At 41.2% G+C, this 19,748-nt stretch overlaps 2 protein-coding genes across 2 annotated transcripts in view; both read right to left on the bottom strand.

The window, feature by feature from the left end:
* Positions 1–18,375, bottom strand: oplah (5-oxoprolinase, ATP-hydrolysing). The gene is made up of 28 exons (XM_084747791.1): positions 18,233–18,375; positions 14,558–14,752; positions 13,537–13,728; positions 13,032–13,146; positions 11,775–11,898; positions 11,134–11,329; positions 10,862–11,027; positions 10,436–10,574; positions 9,409–9,476; positions 8,759–8,934; positions 8,525–8,650; positions 8,286–8,398; positions 7,215–7,385; positions 6,722–6,859; positions 6,308–6,446; positions 6,104–6,216; positions 5,455–5,606; positions 5,187–5,347; positions 4,313–4,414; positions 4,043–4,217; positions 3,259–3,443; positions 3,039–3,185; positions 2,804–2,938; positions 2,365–2,514; positions 1,705–1,862; positions 1,460–1,620; positions 1,249–1,346; positions 1–862 (listed from the first exon to the last, which is right to left on the bottom strand). The coding sequence occupies exons 2-28, from the start codon at positions 14,726–14,728 to the stop codon at positions 716–718; spliced, it is 3,918 nt and encodes a 1,305-aa protein (XP_084603917.1). The 5' UTR covers positions 14,729–14,752; positions 18,233–18,375; the 3' UTR covers positions 1–715.
* Positions 17,088–19,748, bottom strand: part of shrprbck1r (sharpin and rbck1 related) — a 13,544-nt gene continuing 10,883 nt past the window's right edge. Inside the window, exons 11-14 of the mRNA XM_084747789.1 lie at positions 19,077–19,256; positions 18,718–18,816; positions 18,488–18,631; positions 17,088–18,399 (exon numbers count right to left, since the gene is read on the bottom strand). Coding sequence (XP_084603915.1) covers positions 18,319–18,399; positions 18,488–18,631; positions 18,718–18,816; positions 19,077–19,256 — 504 coding nt within the window. The 3' untranslated portion in view covers positions 17,088–18,318. The remainder of the gene's footprint in view (positions 18,400–18,487; positions 18,632–18,717; positions 18,817–19,076; positions 19,257–19,748) is intronic.

Raw genomic sequence — 19,748 nt, forward strand, 5'->3', positions numbered from 1 at the left:
TTAGTAGAAATGGGGTTTATTTGTCAGTCTTGTTTAAATAACAGACGAACAGTGACCACGTTGTGACTGTGTGGTATTTGAAAATGCAGCTGCTAAACTGGAACAACTACTTCCCACAGTTTGACATGAATTCATTTAAAAACAGATAAACTTTTCACTAGGCAAAAATACACACTTCATCTTACCTAATGTGCCAAATCTGGATTGTCAGAGTGGGACTACAAAACTTGCTAAGGCTTTTTTCACAAAAGAAGGAAAAAAAAAAAGTGGGGTTGTGGCGAGTAGTGTGGGTTTGAGTGGAGGTGTGGGTGGGTTTAATTGTGCTTTGAATGTAACCAATGTGAAATAACCAGAGATTAATGTGTTATTTCTCTGATTCACTAACTTTCTATTAGTTAATAGTTAGCTATTGGTTTTCAGTCACTTGGCCTGCTAATTTAAGCACAGCCTTGCTGTTAGAATCTGTTTCATAAACTATATGACATTTCTTTTGCCTAACCTACATGTAAAGTACAAATGTTCTTCCCATCTTGCTTTAGTATGTGCCTTCTTGATTTCTCACAGTTTAATGATGAAAATGTTAACACTGTTACTGTCTTTTTTCCCCCCATCTCTTCCTCTGCTTGACTTCCTGTAATCTCCCCACCTCTTTCCTCCTCCTCCTCCTTCTTCTACTCCTCCTCTGACATGTCTGGTAACTACCTCTTGCCATTTCTCATACTCCCTCTTGTGCCATTCGATATTCAAAGACGCTGCCTCTCTCTGGGAAAGTCTCATTCAAGCGCCTGCGCTTCGTCTGTGGCCTCCTCTCCTCCTCTCTCCCGTATCCCCCTCCTCCAGGAGTGTAGAGGCAGAACATGTCCTGTAGGGGGAGACACAGACAAATCATCAGTTTATACAAACAGGTATCTCCTCAGAACTAAAACATTTAAAGCAATTTAAACCAATGTGTATTCTCATTACAAATTCAAACATAAAATATTAATGACTTCTTAGACTTATGACTCATAAACACTAACTCATTCAATTTAAACTGTAATATATGTGAAACAGGCAAACATTAAGAAACATTAAGATCACAGGATAATATGGTGGCTCATAGTGTTGTTGGAGAAGTCTGTAATTTAACTATAGTCATCTCTGATGACACATCATGGTCATTTTATGATTTAGTACAGTAAATATATTACAGATTTCTACTTCTACTTGGTAGCATTTCTCCCACAAAAATGCATTATGCAGTCTTACCCCGGGCTGAATGCTCACACTGGTTTTGGCTCCCAGGTTGAGGACTCGTCCGTCTGCTCTGTGAAGCAGGTTCAACCCTGCTGCCCCATCCTCACCGCCTGACCAGCCGAGAGAGGGAAGAGTTAGCTATCACTTCAAAAGCATATAAAATACCTAGTTTCTTTTAGTGGAGAAAAAATGAAAACAGCTGCTTAGAAGGGTCAGAGTTTACCCTGGAGGCCATAGGGGCGGGTAGATCGCCTCTCCGTCAGTACAGACAGAACCACCTTGCTCCTGAACATAAGTTTCCGTGTCACACCGTCTCCACCGCAGTATTTTCCTGCACCTCCTGAGCTTGGCCGCAGAGAGAACTGCTCTAAAACGACTGGATACCTGAACAGCACATGGACAACAGCGACACATTAATATCAATAATATCAATAAAAGAATCACAACAAATACAAAAACATTTCCAACCTCTTCTCCAGAATCTCGGGGTCAGTGATGCGGGTGTTGGTCATGTGACTGTGAACCCCACTCCGCCCATTCCAGCCTGGCCCCGCCCCTGCTCCCCCAGCAACTGTCTCATAGTAACCTTTCCTCTCGCTGCCAAATGAAATGTTGTTCATGCAACCCTGATGGAACGAAGACTGACAATAAGTAACCAACGACACAAAGAAAACAAATACATGCATGCAGAATTTTGGAAGAATTTGGCCTGTGGAGAAGTACCGTTGTTGACAGGGTCAGCAGCAAAATGTATTTTAGACACCTTAAAAAAGACCTAGCTGAGAAAATCAATATCAGTTTAAGCACACACTATATTTAAAATGTTTTTATGGCTTTCCCCTCTGAGAACAGTAGCTCCTGTTCTACTGCTGCCTCTGTTAGTTTGTTTGGTGATTCCAAATTAACCTTTTGTTGAAGAAGCGACCAGCAACGTCCGTGTTGTATGAGGTAAAATTACAGATTTCTCCTATGTAGTTTGGTTGGTTTGGAGAGAGCAGTATTTGCCTTATGTAATGGCATCTTCCCATCAGAAAAATGCAGCATGCTATCATCAGAATTTAGCAATAATTACTTTGGTTTACAGATAAATCTCACAATAACATTGTGTTGTTGAGTGGTTTTTCTCACCTGTGAAGCAGCGCACACCTCAAATGCCCTAAAGATGACGTCAACCACCCTCTGGGATGTGAGTACATTCCCTCCAACCACAGCTGCACTTTGGGAGGGCTGAAGGATCGAGCCAGGGGGTATGATGACTTTGATTGGGGCGAGACAGCCCTGGATATGACAGAAAGAAACAACGGAATATGAATAAGCATTTGAGTTTATTTGCAGCCAGAGGCCAAATCATCAAGTAGAAAATGTTGAGAAACATAGATGACTACACTGGTGAGTTTCAAACTGTTTTCATTATAGGAAAAGACTTAGGAAGAATTGACAGGCTTTCCTGTGCAGGTGTTCAAAACATCTGGTTCTGATTTCGATCATGACTCCAAAGCAGCCTGAGTGAGCACCTCTGTCAAAAACACACAATCAAACCTTAAATCTTCCTAAAAAACCACATTACCTGATTAAGAGGGATGTCCTGTCCAACCATGCAGCGCAGGCAGTAGATGAGGGCAGAGAGGGTGATGGCGCGTGGAGCGTTGCAGTTCCCCCAAACCTCTGTTCCCGTCCCTGTGAAGTCAAACACCGCACTGCCCTGTGGTGATGGAGGTTTTTAGATTTTATTGCATGGTCAGTCCAAGAAATTATCTGATTTCTTCTTCATCAGTGCAAGTTTGATTGTTCTCCGTGATCACCTGCTCTTCATTAATCTGAACCCGCAGTCTGATCGGTGTCCCATCATCCATGAAATCCTCCGACTCCACCTCCAGCGAGCCAGTCTGCTGCCGTCGACGACGTGCGAAGTCTCGCAGCATGTCCCTCACAGCCAGCTCTGCATTACTCTGAAACATGAACACAAAGGTTCTAGTGGAACAGCAGTACTTCATATTTTGTTTCATTCATAATCACAGTTACCTGGATGTATCCCATGTAAGCTTGGACCACAGCTAACCCATAGCTGTCAATCAACTCCCCCACCAGCTGGCTGCCTCTCTGATTGGCTGCCACCTGAGCCCGCAGGTCTGACAAGTTGTCATGGAGATTACGAGTCCCAGAGCAGTCTGGGTACTGGGCTGGAGCCATCAGAGCTTCAGTTACAGCTGATATGGAGACAGAGAGGAGACGGCAAAAGAGGAATCCAGGGAGGAAAGACACAACAAAACAGATCATTAGCTACATATGTTCATATACTCCAGATTACTGCAGACATTCTACCAAAGCGTACAGTAAACATAGATACTGTACACTGATTTCTGACCTTCTAGTTTGCATTCACTTCAATATGCTGAAAAAAAGTCAACTAACAGAGAATTAAACCTTGCACAAAATGGATAATGTATAAGTCACCTTTATTATTTTTTTTTATTTAAGTTGTATTTGTTATTTGTCTTTATATTTCCACATTTTACCAACTTATTTGTTATTGTAGTGATTTCTTGTTATTTTTGCATTATCACAATTTTCACAAAATACAGATGATTAACCATTCATAATGTTATGTTACTTATCTCAAGTAAGTTGGCATGCTTTGGAAAAAGGAAGGTAGTAGTTAGTAATGTTGAGGTTGGTCACTAGTATAGTAAATATGATTTTTTTGTTAAAAAGTAAGGACTCTTTATCTCGACTTGTCAGCAGCTCTGTATTATCTCTGCTCCCTCTTTTCATCATTCTTCCTCTCACATTCCTTCTCCTCTCTTACCCTCTTCCTGGAAGACACCGCCGGTGACGAGTTTAAAGGAAGTGAAGACGGCCCCCTCCTGCTGGAGGGAGGTGGAGTGGGGGGGCATGGAACCTGGAGTGATGCCTCCAATGTCAGCATGGTGCCCCCTGCTGGCTACAAAGAACACTGGACCACGTACACCTTTCCTGAACACCTGCAGGGGAAAAAAAGGAGATGAAGGAGGGAAGAAGATGAATGTAGTGAAAAAGACGACTGACTGGAAGCAGACAGAGAGCTGGACAGACTGACCGGTGTGATGACAGTGAGGTCTGGGAGGTGGCTGCCCCCAGCACACGGGTGGTTACTCAGGATCACATCGCCTTCATTCAGATTGTTTCCTAGTGTTCTCATCTGCACAGAGAAGATGAAAAACAAACAAACAACATCCTTTCTGTCAGAATGGGGTATTAAATCTTAAGGGAGGCACCAGGGCAGGAATTTCACAGCAGCCGTGTCCCCCTCAGTTTGGCCTTATTCCCCGCAAAAAACATTCTGCCCTGCGGCCACAGAGGCCTTGATTCCCAGACTGCACTGCCCCAGCTGATTTAGATTTGGAATCTGACATGAAGCACTGGAAAACCACCAGACTACTTAAGTGTGATGCAGAGAGAGAGAGTATGCTAGAGAGAAAGTGGACAAGCACGAGAAAGGGACTGTGCAAATATGGACAGAAATGTTGGCGTGATATAAACTTTCTTTGATCATGAAGCCTAATGTTATTCTACATTTCTGTGGTTTATACTGCAGACTGCAGTCTCTCTTAACAGTGCCAAACAACTAGATCCACATTATATAAGCGTGTCTCCTATGGAACGTCTGGATTTTCATTGCATTGTTGTCCATGCTCTGTCTCTTCTCATGAAAGCCTATTTCTGCCAATGTAATGATAAAAAAAGAAGAACCCGTAGGTCATTACAATAAGAAACTTTCTCAAAATAATAGTTAGTATATCAAAATAATAAATAACTAAATACAATCATGCTTAACGCTTAAGTACCATTCATTATGTTCTGTGAATTTAAAATAATTGTTTTATTTTTACTTGCATTTGAGCATTTTTGACACCCAAGGCCGTGGCCCTAAAATGAGGAACTTCCAGGTGTCAGAGGCAGCCATTACTCACCTGGTACTGGACAGTCTCCTGCATGGCGCCCAGGTGGACAGGGATGTGGGGCGCGTTGGACACTAAACCACCGTCTGGTCCGAACACAGCACAGGAGAAGTCGAGACGTTCCTTGATGTTGGTGGAGATGGAGGTTCTTTGGAGAACTCGACCCATCTGTTCTGTAGAGAAGGAAAGATAGAACAATAATATTTTCTGTCCTACACCTCTTAGTTTCTCCCCAACAATCGTTCACTCCGTCTCCTGCCTCTCTTCTCTGTGGATGTACCTGCGATGCTCATGAAGCGGTGGGAGAAGATTGAGAGCTGCACAGTGTTTAGCTCTGTGCCGAGGGCGCAGTGAGGGTCGGAACCTACAGTCATACAAATATCACCCCCTTCTGTCAGATGGGCCTCACAGCACGGCTCCACCAGGATCGTACTGATGGAGGAGAGAGTCGGAAAAATACAGGTGTTACTGCATTTTGAAGCATAGCATATTAAAGACACAGATTAAGATGATGTTTACTTCATTTTCAACCCAGATAAAGAAAAAGTACGGTGGACGTATTCGAGAATGAGTCAGTACATCCAAGTAATGAAGCAACAAATCAAAATGTCAAACTTTAAACTGTACTGAAACTGTACTGTATGACATCATATAAAAACATATTTGAGCAATTAAAGTAAAATTACGAATAGCAAATACTATTCAATTAAAAAAAAAAAACAGTTGTCCTGATCAAAGACGAAGATCATTATTTCGTGTTGTTAGGGAAATACAGAAATACAGTAGAGTTCAGTAAATAAAGGATCAGACACTGATCATCTTTATTTTAGCAGATACCAGTCCTTAGGATTGTTTTGGGACATCTCTAATAAAGGCTTTCTTGATGTTAATTTGAAAACTAGTAATAGCAGTGAGAGGAAAACGCCTGCCTGTTTTTATCAATGATGATGGCTGGTCCCTGGATGTTGTGACCAGATGGCAGCTCCTCCCACAGATACACACTGGTGTCCAGGTAACCTTCTTCAAAGTAACACTTGGTCATCTACAGAGAGGAACAGATAACTGTTTTATGACCAAAACATTAAATTTGGTTATAACTATTTCAAAACGTTATAATGTTTTAATAATGGTACCGTGACTGGTTTGGCCTGTCCGTGTCCCGTCTTTGTTTTATGTACTGACTTGATGCCAGATTTTCCACAACCCCTCACTCTGATGTCATCAACCATGATGGGTCTATCTGGGATTGTGAATCCAAACTCCTTCATGTAACTGAAAGATTAAGATTAAGGTCAGAGGAACATTAGAAACCATGAGTAGAGTAAACAAATGTCTACAACACAGTTTACTGAGCTTATCTCTTATGGAAAAATGACACATTAACTTGATGGTGTGTTTGCTTACACAACGTAAACAGAGGGCACAGAGGAGTGAAAGTGTCAGTGGAAATGATTTATTCACTCCTGAGTGAATGCATGTCGCAGCCAAAGCTCAGCACATGAATAAAGTAATGAATGATTGAGCAAATGAGTAAACAAAGAGCTAACCGCTTGGTGAAGGCACTGCAGAAGTCTCCAGCTTGACAAGACTGGGCGTTGCTGGGGTAACCGGTGGCGGTAACCATGAGAGCGCAGTCAGTGCCCTCGTAACGCAGGTGAAGGAAAACCTCAGTGGTTATCTGTCCGCTGTAGAGGACAAGAAACAAAGCTGCAGCACTGTGTCACTATGTGTTAAAAGTGCATGTTTTTAGTGACTATGAGATGTTATTTAACACTGAAAAGGTGTGGAGTCAAGGACTAGATTATATCTAGATCATATAGATTTTTTTGAGGTGGATCTTTTTTTGTCCACAACAGTACATTGATAACATTCCTACACCGGTACTCCTGCTGCTTCTCCAAACTCAGGGTGTGTGCAGTAGGTACTGTATATAGTGCACTGACTATGGATAAGTATCTCATACAATCCCACTTCCAATGATCCGAATTATCCCTTTAACATAGAGAGGCATATGGTATAAAGTGTTGTGTGGGTGCTGACCTGGTGAATCCGCGAGTCAAGAGTGTATCGCGGCAGCGTTTTGAGAGCTGCTCCACCCTCCGATTGAGCTCACTGAAAGAGCGCTGCTCGTACTGCAGCGAGCACGGCTCCTGCACCTCCTCCACCACATCAGCTAGAGCCAGACCGTACGCTGACAGCACGCCGCTGTATCTGCAACATACAAACAAATGCATGTTAGCCAAGCATACCGTACATGAATACGGCTGTCTCTTAAACACACACAATCATGTTCCGTCCCTTCATAGCACAATTTCTTTTTTCTAAGTGGCCACTTGCGGTAAAAGCTTTTTTTTACTTATTATCCCCCATTGTAAAAGAGACGTGTAAAATTGCTGACAGGACACCTCAAATTGTAAACAAGCACAGTTATGACTCTTTCTATTATGATTTTTTGATCCATGGAGGTTTTATATTTGTAGAACCTTCCTAGAGATGAAGCAAAGCTATTTTAAATTCTGTGACATCATCACAATGTAAAGTCTACCTTTATATCTGGTATCCAGTTCTTTACAGTGCATCCACAGGCTGCCTGCCTGATGTGTCTGAAGACCTTTTTTGTTTATCAGGCACATGAGCGCAGGCATTGGCCAATGCAGATTATCTCAAAATGCCAGATAAACGGCTGACCGATAAAACTAACCACTACTTACCTTAAAAAAAATGAGTGCAGCAAAAAACAATAAAGCATAAATTAAAAACAGTACATTTAAAATTAGATATAAGAGTATGTTTGTTGCTGAATTAACCAAGATTTTCTGCAGCTCCTCTAAAAATGGTGACATCTGCAGCAAAGTTCAAGTGATCCTGTAGCATGTTAAAATTCCAGGACTTCCCAGCTCCTTTCACAGAAAGAGCTATTGGAGCGAAACATATTTTACAGAATGAATTTTTACAATTGCCACTTGAAGCTGCTCTGGTGGATCTGTGCTGTAATTTCTTAACATATTCACATAGAGGTTGAGGAGCAAGTCCATTTAAACATGTTAACACTTAATTTTTACAGAAGGAAGATCAATGAAGTTTGAAAATCGTAAATCTAATCCCCCTTACTTATGTATGAAGACAGTCTTCATCCCCAGGGCTCGGGCAATAGCACAGGCATGTTGGCCACCTGCACCTCCGAAACATGCTAACACATGTTGGGATGTATCATGGCCCTTCGCCTGGGAGGGCACGGGGAGGCGGGGGAAAGAAAGACAAAAAAACAGTACATGATTTTAAATTTCTTACACATTTAACAACTGAACAGTCAGCGCTGGAGCTGGCTGAGATTTCAAAACTCGAAATACCTGCGTCAGGGCTCTGATCGGCCGGCACATGGCCTCATTTGCGACGCGAATGAACCCCATGGCCACCTCCTCCACACTCATCTCTGACGTGCTGTTGTGGGTGTGGTTGGCCCCATTTGCGCTGACCTGCAAATGAAGACATATAAAAATAATACAGCCTTATAATTAACACTCTCTTAGAGGATTATTCAGTTACTTTCAAACTCTGCTTCATATCTCAGTAAATATGAGTGCCTGTGATTGGTTAGAAGACAAGAAGAGGTTGATCTCCTGGGTCAACTGATGGAAATGCTTCATGGTTTCTTCCAGTGACAGTGGTTCATTTTCTCCGGGCCCAAAGATCTTTGGGAAGAACGAAGGGAGGAGGCGACCCAGGGCTAAGTTAGCGTCGGTTACAGTCAGAGGGCCACCTGTGAAAGTATACATGTTTAAATGCTGCTTTTGTGTAACATGCTTCACTGAGCACTTCAGTCTCATAGTTGAACATATGTTATGTAATTCTGTGAGAAATGTGAAAGACTGGAGCTCTCCTGTGGGGAAGATCAACAGTGAAATCAGAGTCAAGTGTCTCTGTGTTAACACACACCACAGATCCAACTGAGAACTATGAGGCAGCTTCAGCTCTATCATCTGAAACTTGGACCTGTGCCACTTTCCAACCTTCATGCAGCCAAACCAGATTATCAGTCCTGAGGAAGGGGGAAAAGGGGGGAGGGGACAGGACCTGAAAAACGTGTGTGCATGCGTGTGGATTTTCATCAGACAGCATGAAGGACAGACCAGCTGGATGTATAAGAATGATTTCAAGAGTGGGCGAAACCACTGAAAATAGGGAAAGTGACACAAAGGGAGGATCAGTGGAAGAAACACAAACTGTCTGTTACCTTTTCTGTAACAGGCTGGTCCTGGATGAGCACCTGCAGACTCTGGTCCAACCACAAACATCCCTGATCTGAGAGGGAAGTAAAGGAAGGAGACATATCACATAAAAAAAAGCAAAGTTTAAGCATAAGTTTAAATAAAATCTTGATGGATTAAATAAAAAAAGTTAAGCAAAACAACTGGGTGCAGACAAGTAGAAAGAGTATATATCACATTACAATTATTACATAAAAACTTTAAAATTTTAAAGCTGACCTGGAAACTGAAACCAAATTTTACACTGTTTAAACTAAGTATTAAGTTTTAGTAAGCGTTTCCCTTTTAAGTCATTCTTTTGGAGTTTTAAGGGCCCCACTCAGTTAATCATATACTGGAACAACACAGACACAAATTATGCAGTCACTGTTCAAAACTGCAGGTGGAAATATTGGCCTGCTTATTTTTTTATTTGCTGGTAGCAGCTAAACAGCATATCTAACTGGATCTATGGTTTAAGTACTCCAAAAAATGTAATTAACTCAAAAGTCATCTATGCAACCATTTCACTGCGAATGTGAACCTCACATAACCAACTTAAATTGAATAGTGACCACTGAGCCATCAGTTTCCATGACTTGCTCTGAGTTAGTTAGTGTAATACTGATTTTGGCCTTTGTTGTCTTAATAAAAAAAAAAGTATTTCACTGATTTAGCATTGCACTTGCATTGTCTCTTTTGCTCCACACATTCATGTCAAAACACGGTGCCTACATTACCCACAGTGCAACTCAACTGCTAACAATTTGGTCAGAGATTCAGGCACTATGCTGGAAGAGGCAAATGCAGCTTCCTGCTGCTACGCCGACTCCAGTGACATCACTTGAGGCAATTTATCTGATTTTACATAGTTCCCTCTGGAGCCACAAAAGGCTTCATACAACTTTTTTTCACATTTGAAGTCAATCTCAGAGACCTGAGAGTAGAGTTCCCTGTTAATGTACCTTGGTGTGATGATCAAATAGAGTCATACACAAGCTACTAATAACAGACCTGAAGAAAAGTCGTGATCCTCCGCCTGCAGCCACCGTGTTGATGTCCAGCTGAGGAGCTTGGAGGGTGACGCCAGCTGTGGTCGCCTCAAACACGTGTTCGTACTGGCCGGCGTACCGGCTTACATCAGTGGACGTTCCTAGTGAGAAAGACAAGGAAGCAAGACAGAGACAGTCAGGAGGACAAGAAGCATAAAAGGCCTGTAAAGGTATGAATTTCTCCTGTATTAAACACAGAAAAGTCATTTTTTCTTTAACTTGTAACTAATAAATGCGCTTAATACCATTTTTAATAACTTAAAAGTGAAAGTCAGATATAAAAAACCTATCATGTGTAATAATCAAAGTTGCAGACAATTTACATGTACACTAAATTGTGTAATTTAAAAATTAAAAAACAACATCTCTGCATTCCCCACCCACTCACCACCCATGTCAAAGCCAATCACAGGTTTTTTCTCCATCTGGCAGTAAGAGGTGATGGCGTATCCCACCACACCCCCTGCTGGGCCAGACAGAACGGCCCGTGAACCACAAAACTGCCCCATGGGAGTCAGACCGCCATCTGACTGCATGAACAGGACGTCCACATCCTGCAAACAGAGGGCAATAATATTTCAATGATCAGATGAAACAACATCCTCATTGAACATCTGGAAAATTCAGCCTATGAAAATGTGGTATTCTGTATCAACACACCTTCAGGCCACCCTTGAACCCAGAGGTGAAGCCTTTTAAATACTGATGAATTTTGGGCGTGAGGTAGGCATCGGCGCAGACAGTGTAGCCTCGAGGCACTGCCCGCACCATGGGCATGACCTCGCTGGACAAAGACACCTGGGTGAAGCCTAGACGACGTGCCAGATCACCCACTGCTTTCTCATGATCAGACCATCTGAAAGAGAGAGAGAGAGAGAGAGGGAGAGAGAGAGAGAGAGAGAGAGAGAGAGGAATATCCTGTGTTCTGCAAGGTAAAATTACTGAGTTCACCTATGGAGTTTGGTTGGTTTTGGAGAGAGCACTCATGCACCTGCAGTTTCCTGTCAGAAAGGGCTGTCTGAGTGCAAAGTGAAGTGGTGAAATATTTTAAATATAGCATACACTAAAACTAATATTGACAGGCTGTTGGACACCAGATACCTCTGACAAGTGCAGAGAACATACCTACAGAGTAATGGAAAGCAAAAAATGTATAATTGTTATGTAGAATGACAAAAGAAACAACAAAAATGAAGTTGTGTGAGTGAGTGTTAAGTTAGAATTTAAAAGATTAGATCAGGACCTTGAGTAAACAGGCCTCTATGATTAACAGTAAAAAAGAAACAAGCTGGACTACTGACGTGTATGAGTGCAGGAGAAGGACAGCCAGACTGGTGATCCCGCGGGACAGAACTCCCCTGAGGTCTTTTTCCACTTGCTCCATATCCAGCTCCCTCCACACCTCCAGAGAGTCCCCCGTGCTGCCTGAGGGACACCAGCGCACACACGCAGATTATCAGGATTATATCAAATTATGTAAGGCATTCAGGAGGTGCTCTCATCCAGAGCAGGTTTGCATTAGTGTGCCAGTCGACTGATCTTACATTCCTACACGTGCACCCCCCCAAAAAACACTGATAAACTGAGAAATTATGTGAAAGTGTTCAGAACAGAAGTTGGGGATATGTAGGGAGGCGGTCTGGAGACAGATGCAGAGCAAGAGCAGGAAAATGATTGAAAAGATGAGACGAAAACGATGGAAAGGAAATGAAATCTTTTTTTTTGTATTTGTGCATGTCTTTTAACTGATCAAACAAAATGAGAAGTAATGCATGAATAAGCACAAGTTGTAGAACAAGACTTACAGCCTCACAGAGCTGCTATAATGTGCCTGTAGACTCTTAATCTTGTTTGTGTACTAGCACTTTTTCAAAGACAGTCTGTAAAATGTGGTTGTATACAAGAGGAATCTGCAGACCAACCTGTGAGGCTCTGTGAGACCGTACTAAGTCACTGAGGGGCTTTTTAGCTTTATATAAGCCAAATATCACTCTCTCCGAAACCAACAAAACTCCATTGACAAAAACAGTAAAGAACATCGGAGTCAACCTGACCTTTTAAAACACAAAGTCACACAATGACACAAACAAATTAACTGATTGAGGCAATAGTAGACAAGCAATAACATTATTTGCCAAAGGAGTCTGGCTGCTTTGGAGAGAGAGATATTTGGCTTACATATAAGCAGTTTCCTGTTGGAAAAGGCAGTCTGGTGGCAAGGTAAAGCAATATTATAAAACTTCATTTGACCAAACTTTAAAATAAAATTAAGCTGTACATCCAGACCACTAACAAAAAAATGCTAACATGCCATTTTTTTTTTTATCAGGTACAATGTCTGCCGTGTTCACCATCCTAGTTTAGAATGCTAACTAGCACTTCAAACGTGAAGTACAACTAAAACCGATGAGAATTTCATAATAATCCATGACATCGAGTAAAGAAAATGTAGCAGCACAACAAATCCACTGTGACCAGGTTTATGACTCATTTAGGGTTTCAACCAAATCCTGAAGCGTTACGACTCTTACAAAAGAGTGTTTAGGAGTGTTTCAAACCTGTGACAATACGTTTGACATTCTGTTTGGGCAGCTGGCAGCCATCTTGCCTGAGGATGACTCGCTCATCCACTTCTATTACTTCTTCATACAGCACTTCAGGAACCACTACCTCCTGTATACACACACACACACACACACACACACAGTTATGTCAACAAGAGTGTAACTGAGCTGAGTGAACCTCCATAGGGCTGTCATATAGGTGTAGTTTGACTACTTAAAAATGACAAAATATAGTTTACAGCAGAGTAATCTACAGTGTTAATTTGTTTGACCTTATCTACTGCTTTGTTTGTCGCAGCTTGCTCTCGAACAGAACATCACCTTCATAGATAAGTGACCAATTAAACCATTAAAGGTACAACTGATCTGGGGACAAACTCCAAGACCTGTTAACAAAAGATAATGGCTGATGTTGCAGGGACACGGGATCCTTATTCAGGCTACTCATGGACCCCACGCACTGATATAATCACGGGTTTAGAAAACAACCATTACAAACCAAATCAAACAGCTTTGGCCTGGCCTGAGTGCCGATGTGCAGCAAGTCTTTGAAGCCCCGTGTGACGAGGAGCGCGGTCCTTTCTCCCTCTCTCTCCAGCAGGGCGTTGGTCGCCACTGTTGTGCCCATTCTGATCCAGCCAATCAGAGAGGTGTCTAAAGGCTGGTCGCGAGGAAAGGCCCGCCCTGTTTCCTGCCAGCAACATCACACAAATATGTCTACATCATATACTGTTCATACGAGTCTTTGTCTCCTTCATGCTTTGTTCTATTGCCCTTTGATCTGGTTAAAAAGACATGTTTTGATCGGCTCTCATGCAGCCTGCTCAAAAACGAACCACAACAACTGACCGTTTCTAAGTCCCACCCCTTTTCGCTCTGTACTCCAATGACAGTCGAGCAAGCGTGGAGCCTCAGTCAACTTTCTCCTTTCCTGTTTCCAAGGACAAGAAGAAAGTTGACTGAGGTACCATGTTTGATCGACTGCACAGGACAAAAAGGGGCGGGTCACTTCACAAGAGCCAGTAATATAACAGTGAGTTCCTCAGCTTAAAATGATCATTTCTGCTTCAAATTGTTTTTGTTCTACTGGTGATTTAATGATTGAACTGTACACAAAGGTTTTCCATACAGACAAGACTTACTTTAAATAATTTTTTTTTTAACTGAGCAAGATTGCCTAAGGAATGCTTACTCCTTTTTCAGCAGCAGCTTGCTTTATGCCCACAAAGTTACAAAATAAAATCTAAAAATAAAAATCTCTAAAACTCTCAAGCTCTACGACTGATTGGTGAGTGAGTGGAGGGCATCAGCTTTTCAATCTAAATCCAGGTCGTGATTCTAAAGATGTGCAACAGCTTTTCATTAATAACCTTCATAACTTTTCCTCATGTCAGCCAAACGCCAGCTTCTTCCTATTGAATCTGCAAAACTAATTTGTATAAATCTCATATTAGCTAAAAATAATTGATAATATTTCAGAAAAGCATGTATTAACACATCCTTCCTTCGTGTCATGTTACCTCCTCCAGGACTCGGCGGATGCCTTCAGTGGGAGCATCTTTGTAGTTCTGGGGGTCCCGGGAAAGCAGTTTCAAGACTCTCTCTCGGCCATCAGGCAGCCGGGCGAACACATCTGTGAAGGTGCCGCCCCGATCGATGGCAAAGTCAAATGTCCCCTTGGTCTCAGCCATAGTGAAGACAGAGAAGAGCTGATCCTGGGTGGAGTCAGAGAAGAGGAAAGATTAGCTATATATCCACTCTGTAATACTGTATTACTAACAAAACAGAGCTGAGATACCTCTGCATTCACAAAATCTGTTTCATAATGTACCACTCTGTCTCTCTCCTGGCCACCACATCTGGATTCAATTTGGTTTCACATTTTAGTACCTACAACACTCAATTTGATTACAGTATTTTATCCCCTTAAACAATTGAGCTAAGATCGCCTGACGTAGCTGTTTGATTCAGACTACACTAAATACATAAAAAAGTTTCGTCCAAAGACATTTTTTAAGTGTACCTCTGAACTACCTCTTGAACCAAATCACACACATTCAAGCTATTCCATGTAATCTCCTTCTGATAACACATGTTGCGTTAAAATCTTATGTCGATAACTTTGAAAACATCTGGTCTGAATAGTCGACTAATCTAATTACTTTCTTGATCAATCAGTTAGTTGTTTGGTCCATAAAAGGTCTGGAAATTGTGAAAAATGTCGATCAACTTTGCCAAAGCCCAAAATGACGTCCTAAAATGTCTTCTTTTGTCCACATTGCTGTTATAGAGGACTAAAGAACCAGAAAATATTTGCATTTAAGAAGCTTGAATCAGAGAATTTTGACCATTTTTTCTTAAAGAAAACAATCAAACTGATCAATTAATCATTGCAGCTCTAGTTATATGTGTTTTGTTAAATAAAAAAACCCCCACACAATTACTCATCATTTAACTTTGCTTGTCTCTCCTCATACTTTGAGCCAGTTTGTGACAGATCATAGGTTTTCTGTATTATCTTTCACAAAATGTGTCAGAATTGAGAGTTTACACGCAACTGAGTGTCTATATTGCACGTTTTCTTTAAACATATTTGTATTAAAGACATAAAAGTACTCCTTCATGCATTTTCTCTACGTTTGTTAAAGGAAAATTACATAATAGCAAAACATGCAAATCCGTGAGGAATCCTGCAGGAGTAACAGTAAACCAGACTGGCACCATGAAGCACGAAGCATGAAGAAGACCACCGTAAACTCTGCAGTAATAACACACTCATTTTTTTTGGTTTGGGCTGCTGACGAGAACAACAGAGCTGCACTGAGACCTAAACTTCATACTTCGAGGTCGTGCTGTGGTTTTATCATTCATCTACAGTTTGCGTGCAGGAGGAACGTGCATATGCCGAATACTCGAGGCACTGAAGCTGAAGATATTAACCGACGGTGACGGTACCGACATCTTTACTCACCTGCTGCACACCGCTGCACCTTCTGAGCTTTAATCTTTTATAATCCGGTAACTATCAGGTCCGCTACACGTTACCTCTCTGTCGGTGTCGTAACGACAAGAACCACGTCAAAGACGTCCGCCTGCTGCCTGAGCTTTAAGCCCCGCCCACCTGTGAGGAGCCCTGCTAACACTGACATTAACGATTTTTTGTATGTAAATTGTAAAACGTTTAGAGTTCTCTAAATGTCTTCCACGTGTCTCCGTATGTCTATTTAAAAACTGTTCATTTATTGTAATGTGAGAGGTCAGTTTTATTCATTCTGTCACTGTCAGCCTGTATTACCAGTAAATCGCCCACAGGTGTCAGTGTCGCTGCGTCTTATGGACAAAAGAACATTTTATTTATCTATATTGAACAGATATTCAAATACAAACCATCATGGCATGTTTCAGTAATCAAAAATGCATATATGTTGACACGGTAAGGGAGATTAGAAACTCTCAGTTTTCTGTCAGAAACTATTTGAACTACACTAATGGTTTTCAAACTGTGGGGTGTGCCCCACTGGTGGGACACAGAACCACTGCAGGTAGCTAAGTTTAATTATGTAGAGAAAATAAATAAACAAAAATTTGCTGATGCAGTTGTGCTGACCTTCATTTCACTAAAATTCAACTTGGATCACTTTTTATTAATTGTGTCCCCTATCACTGTTCATCAAGGATAATTAAAAAAAATAAATAAATGTGGATGTGGTGTGAAAAAACTTAAATTTCAACTGACCCCAACCCTGGGGATAGTTGCAACTTCTTAAAATACATTAAATTTGAATAGTTCACTTTTTTTTTGTTCCAATAAGTATAGCATTGTGAAAATATGTATAGTTTTACATGATATTGTATTATTATTTATTTTGTAATATTTATGAAATAGCCTAGATTTCAAACTTTGTTCACGTTTAGAATATAAGCCTACCATGAAGAATCTCGCATTTAAAAAAAGGCAACACAAATGTGGTCATTCAAAGTGTCTGATATGGTTAATTCAATTGTGCGAAAGTGTATAAATTGTGATAAACTGAACCACGCAACGAAGTCTGAGTGTTTGAAGAGTATTTATTGATAATTAAGGCACAACGGTATATCAGCAAAACAGCTGACATTTGAACACAAGAAACAGTAAAGACTTATCCATGGCTTGTCAGTGCTGGGCAGTAGTGTAGTCAAGGGCATAGTTTGGTATTTGGAGTTCTGTGTGTTCTGGGTAACAGTCAGTTCAGTCAGTGAGGGCAGACAGGGGTATACAGGTTACAGTTTAGAATAACAAATTCATGCATAGATGAATCAGACAATACTCCAAGTACTACCATGGATACAAAGTTTGTTATATAATTTAAAAAGCTGTAAAGTTTGTTGGCTAATATCACCAAATGCACCCATTATATTCAGTTCCTTCACAGGAAAATGAGCTTATGTGTTTACATGTGCCTTCTCTTACAGTGTTCAAGTATTGCATTTAACATTTTTCTACAAATCAATACAGGCTGCTGCTTATTGATCATGTCGACATACAATACTCAGCTGGTCAGCAGTACCACAGTGACCTCTGTACCCTATCAACTCATGCAAAACAGTCTGGTTCTCAAAGTCAACTGGTTAAACAACAATCAGACACATTTCAAACCTCTTTGGCAACAGGCCGCACATGCAGTCCGACTATCACACGGACACAAAAAATATAACTCTATACTGTTGTTTGATCTATCTCTATGCAGAAAATTGCATATCAAGGACACGACAAACAAGGATTTCGTCACGTTTTCCAGAAAACTTTATCATAAACACCCTGCTACAGCTTTTGTGCACAAGAATAAGGCCACTTAACTTTAATGAAATGCATCCTGGTACGTTAGCTACCAAAACAGAACACAACACACCTGTATTGCTACATGTACAGTGCAATCATTTAAAAAATATAAAAGCACCACATGCAATTAAAGTTAACACTCTTTCCCTGCTTACTTCTAACCACACTTGTTGTTATTATCATTACTGTCAGATGTGACAATTCTGACTTGTTAAAAACCACACAACCTGCATTTCCATGTTTGTGAGATATAAATGTCAACATATTGTGTCGGTTATTCTGATTGCTGAGAGAATATTGAGAATGTGTCCAGTTATAACAAGGAGTATGTATTTCATGTAACAATCCTGCGCAGTCTGTTTAATTGTATATTCACCTCTTTTTCCGGTTTTAGAGAATAGTTTAGTTTGTTTCAAGTTAGGTCTTTCATTCCCTTCTACAATCCGACCACTCTTGAGATTCTCAGTGGCAGTTTTGGCATTTAGGGTGACATTTCTGATTGTTGACGTTACAGCGACATCCTCCGCTGGTGTCTCCAGGACCCTTGGAAAACATCAGAATAAGAATAATCAAATCTCGTAAATAGACGGACAGAAGCATGGCATGAGGACAGAAAGTGGGGATTTCTTACCCTCGGTCCCCAGCGGGGTCCTCTGGTCACCCAGCAGATCTCAGTGTGACAGACAGTGCAACGCAGCCAATCACATCCATCCCTCTTCTGTACAATGATGCCACACTGGGGACAGTGCATCGCCTCCCCCGACTGCACCAGAGTCTGTATGTGAGACCAAAAAAAGAATGAAGAAGTAATTCATTGTTGATATTGAGTTTATGATGACTAATGAGCCTATAACAGCTCACCTTGAGTAGATGTGTTGTCCTCCTGGCAGCAGAGTCATTTATTGCGCGGGCTGCAAGATCATCCTGATACTGCTTACAGTTCATTCCCTCATGAATAGACTGAAGGAAAAAGAACATTTCTGTCAGCTGTTAACCCGATGTGACCAGACCAATTAAAAACATGTGACTACTCTGAAATGCGTAGTGTCACTTGCTTCTTTCAAAGGACTTATTATTTTAATTGCTCTGACTAACTGAGTTATGCAAAATGCGATCCTCATGCCCATTTGTACCATAGCTGTACGTTTAAATACTATGTTCTTTGCGTGGATGATCAAAAACTGTATTAATTGTGTTTACATACTGTATATATTTCATACCTTGCAAATTAGGCAGTTGTGTTTCCTGCAGACGGGACAATGGAAGACATTGACTGTGTCCTCGTACACACACCAGCCCAGACAGTCTGGTGTGGCACAGTGGTAGCTGCCCTCACATCGAGACTCTGCCACTGACAGACCTCTTTGAAGCCAGCGCTCATACTCCTCCGCTGGCACCAACTGCAAGGGACAATTGTGGAGGACTAGTTAAACCTAACGATACAATTAACAGCTTATAATCCGAGTTACAGGCCACATGTAGTACCAAACTTGTGTAGTTAATGATTTGTATTAGACAGTTATCATTTTTAAGAAAGACTACTACTACAAATACACATCTTGTTCTTCAACTAGAGGCCACATTTAAACCATTGGCTGTTTTCAGAGTTTATTGTTTAACATTTAGCAGCTGGAGAAGTTGGCAAACTGTTGCTTCTTGTTAGCTGGAGCAGCTGAAGGCTGTCCACAGGGAGAGCAGCCAGAGTCTGGACTGAAAACAAGTAGCAGAGCAGTAGCTCCAGCTTCTTGGCTGGAGCTCACAGTGTTGAAATGAGGTTTTTCTTACTAAATTAAAACACTATGTACAGATGATTTACACATTCTGATGGTTTATGATGATTAAGTGTGATTATCAGGCCGATATTGCAAAATGTATCTTATTTCATTACAGGG

This window comes from Lutjanus erythropterus, chromosome 21, assembly GCF_056507025.1.
Source record: "Lutjanus erythropterus isolate fLutEry1 chromosome 21, fLutEry1.hap2, whole genome shotgun sequence".
NCBI lineage: Eukaryota > Metazoa > Chordata > Actinopteri > Lutjaniformes > Lutjanidae > Lutjanus > Lutjanus erythropterus.

Coding starts and splice junctions, on each gene's coding strand:
- oplah (XM_084747791.1), bottom strand. CDS start 14,728: ATGGCTGAGACCAAGGGGACATTTGACTTTGCCATCGATCGGGGCGGC. Junction 1,863..2,364: donor AGGTGTGCGCTGCTTCACAG/GTGAGAAAAACC, acceptor TCGTTCCATCAG/GGTTGCATGAACAACATTTC. Junction 1,621..1,704: donor CCCGAGATTCTGGAGAAGAG/GTTGGAAATGTT, acceptor TGTGCTGTTCAG/GTATCCAGTCGTTTTAGAGC.